A 16951-nucleotide genomic window follows, 5' to 3' on the forward strand; every position below is an offset into this window, starting at 1 on the left:
TGGTCCCTACGAGACCTTAATAAAACTTTTAAATAATTGCGGCTTTTTTTTTTTTTTTTTTTAAATTTTCGTAAAGAATTTGAATTGCTGGGTTTGTGGATATGAATCAAACATTATTTATCAAAATAATTAATTATATTTATATTTATAGAATAATCAATTGTTTCTGGCCATTCAAAATTGACTAGTAAAGATGGAAAGACTTAAAATATAGATATGGATTCTGGAACCATGGCTGCTCCTAGTTAGGATTATGTAATTGCTGAGCTGCCAAAAGCTTGTCAAACTCTGTATTTTAACACCTTGCGCTCCAAGCCAATAAATTTCCAAAGTAAACCTCACAGAAAGCTCTGGAACCATTAGAATTTCCCCTCTTTTCCCTCTTAAAAACCCCCACTCTCCTCCAATCCACTCCTACGCCTCCTCCTCCTCTCTCTCTCTCTCTTTCTCTCTCGTCAACGTTTATATCCGATACCTAATTCTTCAATAAAATCACCCAAGAAAACCAAGAATTTGCAGAAACATTCATGGGTACTTTGGTGGGTCATGTAGCTCCAGGCTTTGCCTTCTTTTTTCTTGGTTTTTGGCACTTGTTTAATCATATCAGACTCCATGCTCAACAACCCAAATCTTATACCTCTTCTCCTTGGTTTCCAACCTCAAAATTTAGGTACATAGAGCTTTTCTTGATTATGATAGGGAGCTCTATCTCTGTATCTATGGAGCTGTTTATTGGTCCTAAGAGACACCAACCCTTTGATCCTGATGGAACCATACCATCAAACCATCTTCATAACTTTGAGCACTCTTCGATATCAATGACTTTCTTTGTATATGCAGCTTTTGCAATTGTTCTTGATAAAATTGGGCCAAAGGCTCAATATGGTTTAACTCAATTTCTTGCAGCATTAGCCTTTGGGCAACAGCTTTTTCTGTTCCATCTTCACTCAGCTGACCACATGGGTGTCGAAGGTCAATACCACTTACTTCTCCAAATTGTCATAGTTGTTTCTCTAGCCACCACTCTCATGGCTATTGGGCTTCCTAAGAGTTTCATGGTCGGCTTTGTTAGGTCTTCAAGTATTATGTACCAAGGTGTGTGGCTTATAACCATGGGGTATGTGCTTTGGACACCATCTTTAGTACCCAAAGGTTGCTTTATTCACTTAGAGGAAGGTCATCAAGTGGTTAGATGTTCAGGGGAGGAGAGTCTACACAGGGCTAAATCACTAGTCAACATTCAATTCAGCTGGTTCTTAATTGGAATTACCATTTTTGTGATGTGCTTCTATTTGGCCATGCTCAAATTCTATGGTGAACAAAAAATTGAGTACTCATCTTTAACAAAAGAAGATCAGCAGTTGCTAGAAGAAGACTCAGATGATGTTGAATCACAAAAGGGACCCAGCAAATCAAACAGTTTTATGCATATAGGAAGAAGCTTTGCCCCAGTTGACATGGAAAGGTAAGAAGAAGAAGAAGAAGATAGCGGAGAGTTTGAAAGTGAAATGTGATTAGGTATGTGTACAAATTTAATACTAGGTTGCTTGGTGGGGTCCCACACTCTTTGTTTAATTAAGCATTCAATAGTGTTTGGTTAATGAAAAAACAACGACGTGGGAAGAAAGTGTGCTATTTATTAGGTCGAAGTTGGCGTGAAATTATTTGGCTTGTATTGATTTATGGGTCTTAGAGCTTCATTTTTTTTTTTTTTTTAATTCATTGATATTGTCTCTTATGTATGGGGAAAAAAAAAAAAAATTCTCTTGAGACCACCAACTGTTAAAAGGAAATTGTTGATTTCATTTATACATTCTTTGCATTTATCAATTTTTATTTTTTCTTTTTAGTTTCATATTTAAAATTAACTTTTTTTTTTTTTTTCTAATGGCTACTGTTGGAGGGTTATATTTACATTTCTTAGGTTTAAATCCCATCCCTATGTATGCAAAGAAGAAACAGAGACCCAGCATTTTCTTTATGAAGGAAGGTGGCTGTTTCGGCCACGTTGCCTTCAACTCAAACACGAGAATATTCTAAGCAATCTGAAGTCTGAGAATGACATGTCAATTGGGCTGCGGACACGAAATCTAAAAATAATAATAACAATAATAATAATAATAAAAATGACAGTCAAGGATGGTGACGATGATGGTAGTTGTGAGATGATATTAATTACCACTTGGACATGATAAGAATGCATTATAAGCTCCCATCTCCATATGATTAGGATATTATATGTATGTCTAAAGCTTTTGATTATTGAGACAAACTTCCACATACATGCATGCTCCTCGTTTGCTTTAAAAAGGTGGTAGAGCCGCCACTTACATAGGTATTTGATTACTTGAAGGAATATGAAAGAGAAATAAATTGGACAGAAGAAGAACTATATTTACTTATGCGATGTGTAGATAACATTAGCCTTTTATGGTCTCAAATATTTCAAGGAGGTGCTCTTTAATATCATTATATACATAATTATATTTGGAGCATCATAGCATCTTTATATTTTTGATGCAAAAGATATTCATTAAGAGACAAATATAGAGCATACTTATATCTAGTAAAAAATACATAAATAAGTTGTAATTATCAAATTTTTAGGACACAAAAAGCAACGAAATATAAATTAAAATTTTTGACACCCAAAAGATGATCTACATTAAACAAGTCATGGAATGGAAGAACAAGCACTCAAGAACAAATTACCGTAGAACACTTCTAGGAATCTTGAGCAAGATAACAAATTCTCTCGATTGGGTTATAGTAAACCACAAGCTGTCCAATTGCCTGGCCTCTAACAATATTCACACACACTATATGTAAAGAAATCTCTAAGACTGTTCTTGAAGGGAGGGAGTGCAACAGGGTTTGGTACTAGCTCTTTTTGAAGAGAGACACAGAGAAGAAGATGAATTCCTTCTCTAACAAGTTTCCTCCTTATTCTTTCTCTACAGACTACCCACTTTTTATATGGATTAATTTTCTAATAATTATCAATTAACCTATTAAATTGATTAATTATAAATTGATCGATCTAGAAATTAATAACCATATAATTAATTACTTTAGCTTTTAAAAGTTTCAATCAAGTCCAACTTGATATCCTATTTTAATTTTTGACTTAAAGTTTTTATGTATGTGACCCATTAGGTTCCTAATATATTGGCAACAAATATAATTATAATCCTTTTTAGGGATTAGATAACATTAATGCTTCATTTTTATTATGAACTTATAATTGATCAATTATATCTATAGGTCATAATTGACATTTAGCAATGTGTAATGACAACTCAAATCTTAGAACATATCAAAGTGGTTTGACTAACCTTTTACTAATCAATCTATCAGTGTAATTATTGTCTCTTCATTAGAATATTTCGACTTATACATTATTGCATGGAATGTGTTTGTTGTGTATAAATCGTGTTTGTTTTTCTAGTGTGATTGATTAATTGATTAAGATTTCCAATCTCATTCCATCTTGCATAAGGATTTAACAATCCACACTAGCCAATAACGAATGGAACATTATCCCTAATTACTTAGAGTGATGAATTCTCTATTGACAACTAAATACCTCTATATAGTTCATACTATATCCAGTAACTACCCCATTTGCTGTAACACATCTTACCCGATGTACAGTATAGCTAAGCAAGGAATGTCACATTTTGTGCCGGAGCACCTTATCTTATCTTGCTTTATTCATCAGTAATTTTAATTCCATTATTAATTAAATTATAATATTTAAATGGAGAAACTACCAGAGTTTTCCTTGTTTTATTAACATTTGACCTATTAAAATAAATTACCTGTTTAAATAAATCCATATCAATCTCAATTTCCATCATCAATTTTCAATAATTTCAAATCATGTATCGTCTTCATCTATAACATTTCCATCTTGTTCCATATCAAATTTCAAACTCATTTCATGCATGAAATTTACAAAATTTACTAACTTACATAATATACAAAATTATTATACACATTCAAAATTTACATTACAAACTTAATAATTAATTACAATATATAGTGACAAAATTCCCTGTAGCTCATGGGCCCTATCAAAATGTAGTAATGAGATGACACAACACTTCTGCAGATCAAATCTCCACTCTCAGTCCAATGCCTCTACTGGACTTTGTCTCTAGTACCTATACGAGGGAAAAATCCATCGCGCTAAGCATATTGCTTAGTGGTGCAATAATAAAATGAAAATAAACTAAATAAATGAAAGTAAATGTTTCATGTGTGTAGTGTCATGAAAGAAATGCGTTTTCATTAATTATGAGTCATTACATATTTTTGTTGATCTTTAGGAGCAATTTAGTTCATTTTAATCTTTTTCATTCACTTGTTGGACATCCAATTTTCTTAATTCATTACCATGCCCAAGTAATCTATAATAGACTGTTAAGATTGGATACACGGGAGTACACTAGTTAGACACCCCATGTACCTATCATGTATACATCTGTCAGGCATAAAGGCAGTGGGCAGGCATAAAAGCCAGTAAAACATGTCAGGTATAAAGCCAGCAGGTAGGCATAAAGTCAGAAGAATAATCATATCAGACATACATTGTTTATCAATGATCATCCATGAAGTAAGCTCGAAAGCCATGGGCAGTACTGCATCTGTGGTTCCTAATTGGCATACCAATCAGTCCAACCCATACACTAATGTCTAGGCATACATGGGCAATTTAGTATCATTATGTATTCATAAGTCTCATTATTTCATTTCATGTGTCATTCATGCTTATAGCATTTTCATTCCATTCATGATGGGGACATAAGTCCCAATTACATATTCATGTGGTACATGTGTTCATCAAATCATTTATGTTAAGTACATATCACAATTTAAGTCAATTTTTAAGAGTTTAATGAATTTCAGAATTGATGCTTTAATTTTCCCAAACAATTTGGCTAAGATGTAAAATCAGTTTGGCCTCACTTTCTTCATGAAAGTTGTTCCCCTATGTTTTAACTTTAATTCCCTTTTTGAATCATTCAATTTGAAGTTTTGTAGCTCTAGTTATAGTCAAATTACCAAGTACTTTTCCAGGGTACTAAACCTTACTCTTTCCTTGGTTTCTAGAATTTCACCAAATTTTTGCAACTAATATCCGAGCACTTTAGGCTCAGAATTGGCTTCAGGTCCCTAAAATAAAATTTTAGATCTTTGTCTTAGGTTTCCGAATCTTTTTGAATCGCTTTAATTAGAATTTTGTAAAGAAAGTTATGGCGTAATAACCATTCGAAGGTCATAAGCAAAATGCTTCAGGTGCAGGAATTCCAGATTTGGCATTCCTGACTTATTCTACTTTGCTCTAAGAATTGGGTTCTGGTCCAAAGAGAAAAGTTTTAGTTCTATGTCTTATGAGCATTTTGGCTTTAAAATTACTACATTTTCATTTTTATAGCTCAAGTTATGGCCATTTTACCAAAACTGATCTAGTGACCAATTCTGGGTTTAGGTCTGTCTAGAATAAGGCAGGTTTCTGAAACTAGATTGTTAAGCCATTTTGGATAGGTTACAATTATAATTTGACTCTATGTTCTTCATATGAATTGTTCTTCTATGTCTCAGGGTTCCACAGGTTCAAGAATCAATCAATTTGGATTTTTGTAGGGTGAGTTATGGCTAATTAATAAACATTTACTCACCAACCCTGAGATTTCCAGATTTTCATGTTTTCAAGTCAATTTTGCATTTAACTTTTCAGGGTCTTACACCTAGAATTTATGTAAAGTCTCTAAACCAAAGTTGTAGGTCTATGTCTTAGGTTTCTAGATCATTTTGAATCATCTCAATTGGAGTTATATACTAAAAGTTATGCCCTAAATATCATACGGAGGTCAAATGGTAATTTGCTGGAATCTCAAAAAATTCCAGTTTCAGTGTTTATCACTTATCCTAGCAATTTGACCTATTTGCCCTAGGATTTTGGCCTGGGCCAAAACATAAAAGTTGTAGCTACATGTCTTAGATTTAATTTGGTTTAAGTTTCACAGCGATTGGATTTATATAGCTCAATTTATAGCCAGTTGTGCATACTAGACTCAAGTTGTCCATAATCATATTTCATACACACCTCTACAATCAGTCCACAATTCTACCAATTCCTCAACATTTTCCCAACATTCATACATCCAAGAGTCATAATATGTGATCAATTATGTCAAATAGAAGCTAAGTAAAGAAAGCCCTAATTTATACCAAAACCCTAACCAATTGCCAAACTTTAAATTCAAGAGGGATTGTTAGCACTAACCTTATTCCTTAGCTTCAATCAAGCTCAAATCACCCTTCAATTAGCTCAAACTTCACTTCCCCTTGTTGAACCACTTCTTGGCTGAATTCCCTTGCTTTCTAAACTCCTAACCCAAATTTTTGTGATTTCTTAGGAGTTTACTTCAATTCAATGTTGAATTTGGAGATTTCTATTGATTTCCTAAATAAATGATGTAAGAAATCTAGGGTTTTAAGCTTAATTTTAGGTGTTAATGGAGGAAAGTGTAAGAAAGAGAGAGAGAAAGAGAGAGAGAGAAAGAGCAATGGATGGGACTTGATGAAGATGAACGCTGAAATTTCAGCTCAATAATAGACATATATATTAAATAAATGTTTAATGGCAATATTGTAAATAAGTGAAATAACAATTTTGTAATTATTTTGAACTTTATAATCATTGAATTTTGACTTTTCAATAATTATATTTAATTTTCATAATCTCAATTAATTAAATTGATCTAGCTTCATTTAATTAATAACTCTCATTTTTTATCAATATTGGACCTTTAAATTTAATTGACCAAGTTTGGCTCTTACTGGGTTTATGTCTGTCTTTTCCGTAATACCCGATAACTCCTTATCTTCCTTTGCTTTGTGCTTATTTTTTTTCATTTTCTTGGCTTATTAATTCATAGAAATTCCTTCAATTGAGTCTTCATTAAAGGTTTTACAAGGTTCTACTTGAATTTAGAGTTGCACCAGACTCACTGTCATTTCCCAGTAAGGTCACCCAACACCGGACTTGTGCTCATTTAATCGATTACATTCCACTTCTTTTATTTTTCCTACACCCTTAATTGATCTTTATTCAATTTAATTATGACTCCTCACTCTAGTTTAATTATAGTTCTATACATTCTAACTATCTGAACAGACCTTAGTCATCGGAACAGTAGAATTTACGGAACTGCCTACAGTGATGATGTTACATTTTCCATCCTAGATAGGTGATATTCCTTTATCATATAGATATATTTTAGGCATCATTATTGTAACGCCCTCACTTTAGATAGTCCGTACATTTTCTTGTTCCGATAACTAACGTCTGTTCAGACAATCAGGATGTCTAGAACTACACTCGAACTAGAGTGAGGAGTCTTGAGATGACTAAATAAAGACCAAGAAAAATTAAGAAAAAATAAAAGAAATGAATTGTAAATGAGTTAAACTAGCCGGAGTCACGGCGATGGGTGACCGTACTGGGAAGCGACTGTGAAGACAGTTGCTGGCCCCAGACCCGCGAGCAACCCTATAAAATAAATATTTTGGATTAAATTAAAGGTTTTATGAAGATTAAATGATATTAAAAATGCCAAAGAAAATTCAAGAAATTAGCCAATCGGTAAAGGGAATTTATAACCCGACAAGCATAACGAAGGGCATTTTGGTCATTTCACCCTCAGTGATGAATTTTGACCTAAATGTCAATCAAAATGAGAGAGATTAAAACATATAAAATGAATTAAAATCATGAAATATGCAATGGAAATGGGAAAAGAAAAGAAAAGAAAAAGAAATAGAATTATGATATAAGCATGATGTCATAATGACATCATTAAAAATTTAAACTAATAAAATGTTAACAAATTATTATAAGGGATAAGGAAGAAAGTTGAAAGAGACAAATTACATTTAAAAAGGTCTTCTTCTCCTTCCTAGTCTTCCATGGTCGAAACCCTATTAAAGCACACCCACCATTTTTCAAGCTTTAAGCTTGAAATTCCTCTCTTTTTTCACCTTAAAATCTTAAGTCACCTTCATTAAAAAGTTATCCCACACCTTAAGGAAGCTCTAGGCAGCCCCAAGGAGTAGAAATTTTAAAGTTTTAGCAAGTCTAAGAAATTGATCAAGAAGGTTAGCGCTTAATCCTTCTCTTTTCTTTCTTTAAACATTGAATGGAAGTTGAAATGAGTGGAAATTGTATGAAATTAAAAGAAATTGATAAGTTTATGAAAGAGTTGAAATTTGACAGCCATGGAAAGTGTGATGAATTGTTGGTTTTGAATTAGTTAGTGATATTGATTGATGAATTTATATGCATTAGAAGTTGAATTGCTTTGAGAATGCTTGAGATTGAAACTTTGAGTTAGGGTTTTGACATAACTTTGGGGCTTTGGTGTTATTACTTGAAATTAGTGTTGTTGAGACTATTTGTTGCCTATTAGAAGTGCCATGAATGGTAATTAAAGTATGGGAGTTAGAGGAAATTGAAAATTTGGGAGTGTGTTTTCAGGCAAAATTTATGGACTAATGAGTCCAGCATGCTTAGACAACCATAACTTGAATTGTGTTACTCCAATTGGTATGAGGCCAAATGAAGATGAAACTAGGGTCAAAATGCCTCATTTTTCATAAAGAGACCATGCCCAAATCCTGTCCAAAACTTGACCAAATTATTATTCCAATCCGACTGACCATACCTTAAACCCAGAAAAATGACATGTTCATTTGGCCATAACTCCCACTAGGTAGGTCCAAATGACCTGAATTTTATACCATTGGAAAGTTTAGACATAGGACTACAACTTTTATGAAGAACACAGAGCCCAGAAATGCCTCTAATCAAACCAAACTGCTAGCCCAATTTGGGTCAATAAAACTGTCCAGAACCAAATTGTCCATAACTTGGTCTACAAAATTGCAAATGCAATGAAACCAATGCTAAAATTTTTATATGACATAGATCTACAATATTGATGCTTTGACCAGAACCCAGAACCCAAGGGAATTAGGCCAAATTGTTAGAACAAATCAGCACATCAAAACCTGGAGTTTGACTAAACCACCACTTGACCCCAGAATAGTATTTATAGTATATCTCCCACTAGGAAATCCCAAATGGGATGAACCAAACTATTCTGGAAACCTAAGAGACAGGGCTTCAACATTTATTTAGAAACTTTCCTCAGATTATGAGTGTAAGAACCCTAAAATGAGAGTAAATGCCACTGACCTAAACCTGGAATCCTGTAGACACAGGGTACCTGAGTCCAGGCCAGTTAATTTGCTATAATTAATTCTAAAAAACTTGAAAAATTGTAATTCAAAATTTTGAGTGATCACAAGAAATAGGGTAACAATTCTATGAAGAACATTAGGCCTAAAAGTGGCTGTAACATGTCCAATTAATTAGACAAAAATGGACTCTAGAATCTGCCTGAATCTGGACCCAAAAAGAGACTATGAAGCAGCTGTGGTTATTTAATCATAACTTGAGTTCTAAAACTCCAAATGACATGATTTAAAAAATGAAAACAAAGATAATACATAGAAGAACAACTTTCATGAAGGAAGTATAGCCAAACAGTGGCCACATCTTGGTCAATTTGATAGATAATGTCAAGGCACCAATTCTGAACCTAAAGAAAGGTTCATGAAATCATTTGACACATAAAATGTAAATTACCTAAATGGTTTGCTAAACATATAAGTTATATAAAAGTACACTTGGAACTTATGTTTCCATCATATATGAAATAACAATACTATAAATATGTATAGTACATGACATAAAATAAAATAATGAGAGTGATAAATACATAAGTTATATGAATATGTATTTGGGACTCATGTTCCCATTATAAATGACATGAATATGTACTTGGGACCTATGTTCCCATTATAATGACATGAAAATGGTATAAAGCATAGATAGTACATGAAGTGAAATAACAATATTTTATGAACCCTTAATAGTACATAGTATGAAATAATAAAACTATAAGTGCTTAATAATACTAATTTGTCCAAAGTATACCTAGACTTATGTATATAGCTTGGATCGATTGGCATGCCAATTAGGAACTACAGATTGCAGTACTGCCTACAGGAATAATCATTAATAGACAATATATGTTTGATATGATTGTTCTACTGCCTTTATGCCTGCCCGTTGGCCATTGTGCCTGATATGATTTCTGGCTTTATGCCTGCTCGCTAGCCTTGTGCCTGACATGATAGATGTATACATGATAGGCATATGGATGTCTAACTTGTATACTCCCGTGTATCCGGTCTTTATAGTCTGTCATAGGTTACTTGGGCACAAATATGAGTAATGAGTCTTAAATTTAATTAAGCACCGAAAAGATCACAGTTATGAGTAATAGGCTGTAAAAATCAATTGATGATATGAAGAGATCCCAGTAAATTAATATGCTCCTATGGAGCAGCTAAAGTTATGAAACGACTCATAAGTAATAAGCTTTAAAAATTAAATAATTACATGAAGAGACCAGTGATATGAAATTAAGAAGTCTGAAAATGGAATAAATTGTTAGAAAAGATCCCGAAAATTTTAATTGCTTCCAAAGTTTTATAAACATGTAAAAGACTATAAACTCATGAAATTTATATTTCTTTATGAAGTTATACGTGGAATAATTATTTCAATTATTTAGTTATTTTAATTTCAATTTATGCACCACTAAGCAATATGCTTAGCGTGTTGGTTCTTACCACGTGTAGGTACGAAAAACCAGTACCAGCAACAGCAGCAGCAGTAGAGCTTAGATAAGATTTTGATCAGATCTGCTACAGTGTAGGTTGTCACCTCAGCAGTCCATTTTGGTAGGGCCTATGTATATTTAGATTTTGCATTTTGGTTATTGTATATAAGTAAAAGATGTAAATCATTTTGTGTTTATAAATAATTTGTAAATTATTGTATCTGAATTTTATATGAATGTATGAATTTTATATGAATGAAATGAAATATTTTATTTACTTGAAATGGTTATGAGTATTATGATGACATGACATGGTTAATGGAAAATGATATGGATATGGGATTTTAACAGGTAAATAATAGAACTCGCCAAACACTAATAAAACAGAGGAGACTCTGTCTGGGTCTCTACGAAAATAAGATGTGATAAAAAAAATTTCTACATGTAAGATAATATAATTAAATTAATATTGTATACGATAAGACAAGATAGGGTACTCCGGCATAGAATGTAGCATGCCTTGCTCGGCTACACTGTAGACGGGTGAGGGGTGTTACAATTATATCACATTTCATAGTATTTAGGTAGTTGATCACATGCATTTTAGTTAGTTTCATTAGTTTTCTATTAAAGTTGTTGATCTCCACTAAATTTCATGTTTTCTATATCTTTTTAGGTGTTTTAAAAGAAATCTAAGGCATAGAAGTAAATTTAACAAGTTTGGAAAGAAGGAAAAGCAAGGCAAGTTGTTGTAACCAAAGTACACGGGTCGTGTAAGATAGAAGACAGACCTGTGTAACCTTCTGGCAGGAGAAAACTGAAGAAAGCACAAAGAGCCACAGTAAACATGTCGTGTAAATGACCCCATGTAGCTCACCAAGACCCGTGTAACCTTCTAGACATTTGAACTTGAAGAGCTAAGGGAAGAAAGTAGTACATAAGCCGTGTACCTTGACCCATGTAAACCCTATGTGCCCTACATAATCTTTTGCCTTCCACCAGAAAGAAGCCAAGTGCAGTCCAGAGACTTACACGCCCCTAAGCCGTGTAGTGTCACATGGGTCGTGTGCTATACAGTAGCTAGCTTCCTAATTCAATTCTAGCTTTAGTTTTTGCATGCAAAACAGACTTCTAATGCCTTTAGGATTATAAAACATAGCCTAAGAGACATAATATAAATACCAAAGGACAAAAAGCATGAAAAAGGTGGAAATGTCTGAAGGAACGGAAGCGTGAAAAACACAAGTTTATACCATTGAATTCAAAATTTTCACCTAGGGTCACATGCATCATGCAAGATTTATTTTTATCTATTTGATTTCAATGATAAACAACATATTAAAACTCTTTTAATATGTTTTTGGATCTGTATTTGCCATTTAAGATTTTAAAATTAATCAGATTAATTTTAGAACCCTAGATTAAATCAAGAACGATTACACTAACCTCTTGATGCACTGTAGCGTGTCTGTGCCTTTGAGATTTGTCTTCAGGACACCAAATGTTGTCCCTCTAGCTTGTCCACACCAAGAACACCTATGGCAGCCCTTGAACAGCTTCTAAAGCTTTTTCTATTAATTAGAAATTCAAGTTCTGCCTTTTAAGAGATTAAAGATGTAAACAGGACACTAGAAATAATTTATAGTGTTCTTAATTCAAGAGATTGATGGCTAATCTCTTTGAATTGATGAGAGATGAAGAAGAATAGATGGAAAGCCTCAAAATGGCGTGAAAAAGGAGAGGAGTGGCTGCTGGTTGCTTTTCTTTTTCATAACAACACTTGTATAGCTAGGTTAACACATTAAACCCTTGCCACATGTCACCCTTTGATTAGCTCTAGGTTTAAGTGACCCAATCACATTGTGCCAAGTGTCAAACCTATATTTAATCTTGATTTTAATCATCTTACATGATTAAAAAACATTTGGCAAGCTTATGTGTAATCCCATGTGTCACCATCTCATGGTGCCACGTGTCACACTGTGAAATGACCAAAATGCCCCTGTGTCTTAATTTTGAGTTCTTAACCCAAAATAATTATTTTTCTTCTTCTAATTTATATCAAATATAAATTAATTAATTAATCTCTATTAATTAATTTCTCATTAATTAAATTCATATTTAAACACTTTAAATATAAATTTAACTTATACTATATATCCAATAATCTAGATTTGGTTTCAAGTCATGCTAGGGACTTTGCAATTTAATTGCAAACCAAACCTATTTAAATAATCAATTAAACTCTTTAATTAATTAATTAAATCATATTTAAATAGGTGATAACTTGTGTATGTGTGTGACTTACTAGGCTCATCACTAATTGGCAATGAGACATGATATCAACTCTTAATATCATCAGAACTCTTTCTTACCATAAATGATTTCTCTAAATCATTTTATGAACCTCATAGACCATGGTTAACACCTAGCATAGCATACCATGGCCACCCAATTAGTAATAAGGTTTATTTTAAATGAACCTATAATCATATGTTACCATGTACTAGAATCTCTCTGTTACAAAATCCCAACTCAAGCTGGAGTCATGGTTTCTGTCAAACTCCATTTGCTATGAATATTATGTTCTCTTTTAATTTCAGTTCTTGATTAAAAAGATTTTCTCATCAGAAACTCTTTTCTGAATAAATCTATCTATCTTGGCTAGGAACTTGAAACATCAAGAATAATTAAATGAACATAGGATTTTATCTCTATTTACTTAGAGGAACAGATTCCATCTTGATCAACACCTACCTCCATATATAACTAGTAGGAGCCAACACATGCCCATATACCCATACATAGTACAAGTATGAAAGCAGTATCAAACTCAAACTACCTATATACAAGATAACTGTGCTATCTCAGGTCTAAAGATTATATGCACTGATATGATTTATGACAAAACATTGACAAGAGTAAACTCCATGTGCTTGTCATAAGTGTCACTGGTTCGGCCTACTTATCATTTATAAGTGCCTATCATATTTGTTATATGGCATGAGACTCACTATTCCATCTTATTTATATCTCATATAAATAACTTGGAAACAAATATGAATACAATCTTTCTGGATAAGTCATGTCCTTATTATGAAGTATCCTCGATTGTGAACCTATTTATGATACTTTGTGCTAGAAATATTGTCACTCATATTCTTAACAACTTAAGAATAATATTTCTAACAAAATATCAATGGACCTTTTCTATTACACATAAATATATTATGTAAACGGAAAAGTGGAAATACCTTTTATTAATAAAATTATGTACAAGATACATACTAAATGATATGCTCTAGGGCATACTACTAACAATCTCCCACTAGCACTAGAGCCATTCATTACAATATCTTAGACCCATCTTCTCAAGATATCGGTCTAACTGAGTCTGTGACATAGGCTTAGTGAATGGATTAGCTGAATTTTTCAGCTGATGTTATTTTTCTGCATGGCTATATTGCCTTGTCCAACTATTTCTCTGATAATGTGGTAGTGCCTTTCTATGTGTTTGGATTTCTGGTGGGACCTTGGTTCCTTAGCCTGTATGACTGCTTCATTGTTCTCACAGTGTAGTGGAACTGCTGACTCAATGGAAGGAACTACTGTAAGTTCTATCATGAACTTCTTTATCCAAACAGCTTCCTTTGCAGCATCTGATGCAGCAATATACTCAGCCTCTGTAGTAGAATCTGCAGTCGTGCTCTGTTTGGAACTCTTCCAACTGACTGCACCTCCATTACAATTGAACACATATCCAGAGGTAGACTTTCTATCATCGATATCTGATTGGAAATCAGAATCAGTATAACCATCCAATTGCAAGTCTCCACCTCCATAAATCAAGAATAAATCCTTAGTTCTTCTCAAGTACTTAAGGATATTCTTGATAGCTATCCAGTGTTCCAAACCTGGATTGGATTGATACCTGCTAGTCAAACTAACAGCATATGCGATATTCGGCCTAGTACATAACATTGCATACATTAAACTTCTAATAGCTGAAGCATATGGAATCCTGGCCATCTTGTCTCTTTCTTCAGGTGTCTTTGGAGACATCTCTTTAGAAAGGTGGATACCATGTCTCTCTGGTAACAATCCTCTCTTGGAATCAAGCATGTTAAACCTCTTTAACACCTTTTCCAAGTATAGACTTTGGGATAAACCAATTATTCTTTTCGCTCTATCTCTATAGATGCGAATCCCAAGAATATAGGTTGCCTCCCCTAAGTCTTTCATGGAGAATGTATTTGACAACCATACCTTTATAGTTGTCAACATACCTGTGTCATTACCCATCAACAATATTTCATCCACATATAAGACAAGGAAAGTGATAGCACTGTCACTAACATTCTTATATACACATGGCTCATCCTCATTTTTGATAAAACCAAAGGATTTAATGGCTTCATCAAAATAGATGTTCTAACTCCTCGAAGCTTGTTTCAACCCATAAATGGATCGCTTTAGCTTGCATACCTTGGAACCATCTTGGGATTCAAAACCCCTAGGTTATTCCATGAAAATGTTTTCTTCAATGTATACATTGAGAAAAGCTATTTTGACATCCATCTGCCAAATCTCATAATCATAGTATGCAGCTATTGCTAATAAAATCCTAATTGATTTAAGCATGGTAACAGGCGAGAAAGTCTCCTCATAGTCGATTCATTGCCTTTGGCGAAACCCTTTCGCTACTAACCTTGCCTTATAGGTCTCTACCTTTCCATCAGAACCAATTTTCTTCTTGAAAACCCATTTGTTCCCTATAGGTACAATACCTTCAAGTGGGTCAACAAGATCCCAAACTTGATTCTTATACATGGAATCAATCTCAAATTTCATAGCATCAATCCATTTTTAAGAGTCTATATCTGATATAGCTTCTTCATAGGTAAGTGGATCATCTCCATGATCTACTTCTTCACGAGTAGACAACTCTTGTTGTTCTTCATGAAGAAAACCATATCTCACTGGTGGGTGAGATACCCTGATTGTTCTACGAGGAACAGCTGTAGACATTTCATCAACGGGTATAGGTTGACTAGATGGATCTATATCCATCTGATCTGTTGGTTGGTCAAAATTCTCCAATTCTAACTCTATTTGCCTTCCTTTGCCTCCTTCTTGAACAAACTGTTGTTCAAGAAATGTGGCATCTCTACTTATCACAACCTTTTGTGAAGTAGGCAAATAAAAATAATATCCAAAACTATCTTTTGGATATCCAACAAATCGACCTTTTTCTGATCTGGTCTCCAATTTATCAGTGTTCAGCTTTTTGATATAAGTTGGACAACCCCAAATCTTAACATGCTTAAAACTTGGTTTTCTTCCATGCCATATCTCATAAGGTGTGGAAGAAACTGATTTTGATGGAATCCTATTCAGAATATACAAAGCTGATTCTAATGCAAATCCCCAAAAGGAGATTGGCATATCAGTATAGCTCATCATACTACGTACCATATCCAATAGGGTACGATTTCTCCTTTCAGATACACCATTCAGCTGTGGCGTTCTTGGAGGATTCAGCTGAGAAACAATGCCATGCTCTCTGAAGTATTCATCAAATTCAGTAATCAAATATTCACCTCCACGATCTGATCGAAGAGCTTTAATACTCTTTCCTATTTGATTTTCTACTTCAGATTTAAATTCTTTGAACTTTTCAAAGGATTCATGTTTATATTTCATCAAATGCAAATACCCAAACCTTGATTTATCATCAGTAAAGGTAATAAAATAATGAAAACTGTCTCTAGCCATTTCTTTAAATGGTCCACATACATCACTATGTATTAACTCCAAAATATTTTCAGCCTTAGCCCTTGTCCAACAAAGGGTGATCTAGTCATTTTGCCCTGAAGGCAAGATTCACAAGTTGGAGTAGGCTCAGAGTCTAATGAGGATAGAATCCCCATTTTCTCCAATTTTGTAATCCTATCTTCTGCAACATGACATAACCTTAAGTGCCAAATATATTTTGAACTTAAGTTGGTTTTCACCATGGCATTGCATTCATTTAGATTGCTATACTCTGGCCAGTGGAAACACTTTCTTACTGGCAATGGAAACACTTTCCTGTTGGCAATGGAAATACTTTCCTGTTGGCAGTGGAAACACTTTCCTTTGCCTTTGTCAGCTTTGGTCTTCCCTTTCTGTTTAGCTATTTTCTTAGAAGG

General features: G+C 33.6%; 1 protein-coding gene across 1 annotated transcript; it reads left to right on the forward strand.

Moving 5' to 3' along the window:
* The first annotated feature begins 262 nt into the window (after positions 1–262).
* On the forward strand, positions 263–1822 carry LOC110635327 (uncharacterized). The gene has a single exon (XM_021784615.2). It carries the CDS (start codon positions 528–530, stop codon positions 1467–1469), a length of 942 nt encoding a protein of 313 aa, XP_021640307.2. The 5' UTR covers positions 263–527; the 3' UTR covers positions 1470–1822.
* The last annotated feature ends 15129 nt before the right edge of the window (positions 1823–16951 follow it).

Source organism: Hevea brasiliensis, chromosome 4, assembly GCF_030052815.1.
Source record: "Hevea brasiliensis isolate MT/VB/25A 57/8 chromosome 4, ASM3005281v1, whole genome shotgun sequence".
In the NCBI taxonomy this organism is placed as follows: domain Eukaryota; kingdom Viridiplantae; phylum Streptophyta; class Magnoliopsida; order Malpighiales; family Euphorbiaceae; genus Hevea; species Hevea brasiliensis.

Bases quoted from the DNA above. Each gene is read 5' to 3' on its own strand.
- LOC110635327 (XM_021784615.2), top strand. From the start codon at position 528: ATGGGTACTTTGGTGGGTCATGTAGCTCCAGGCTTTGCCTTCTTTTTT.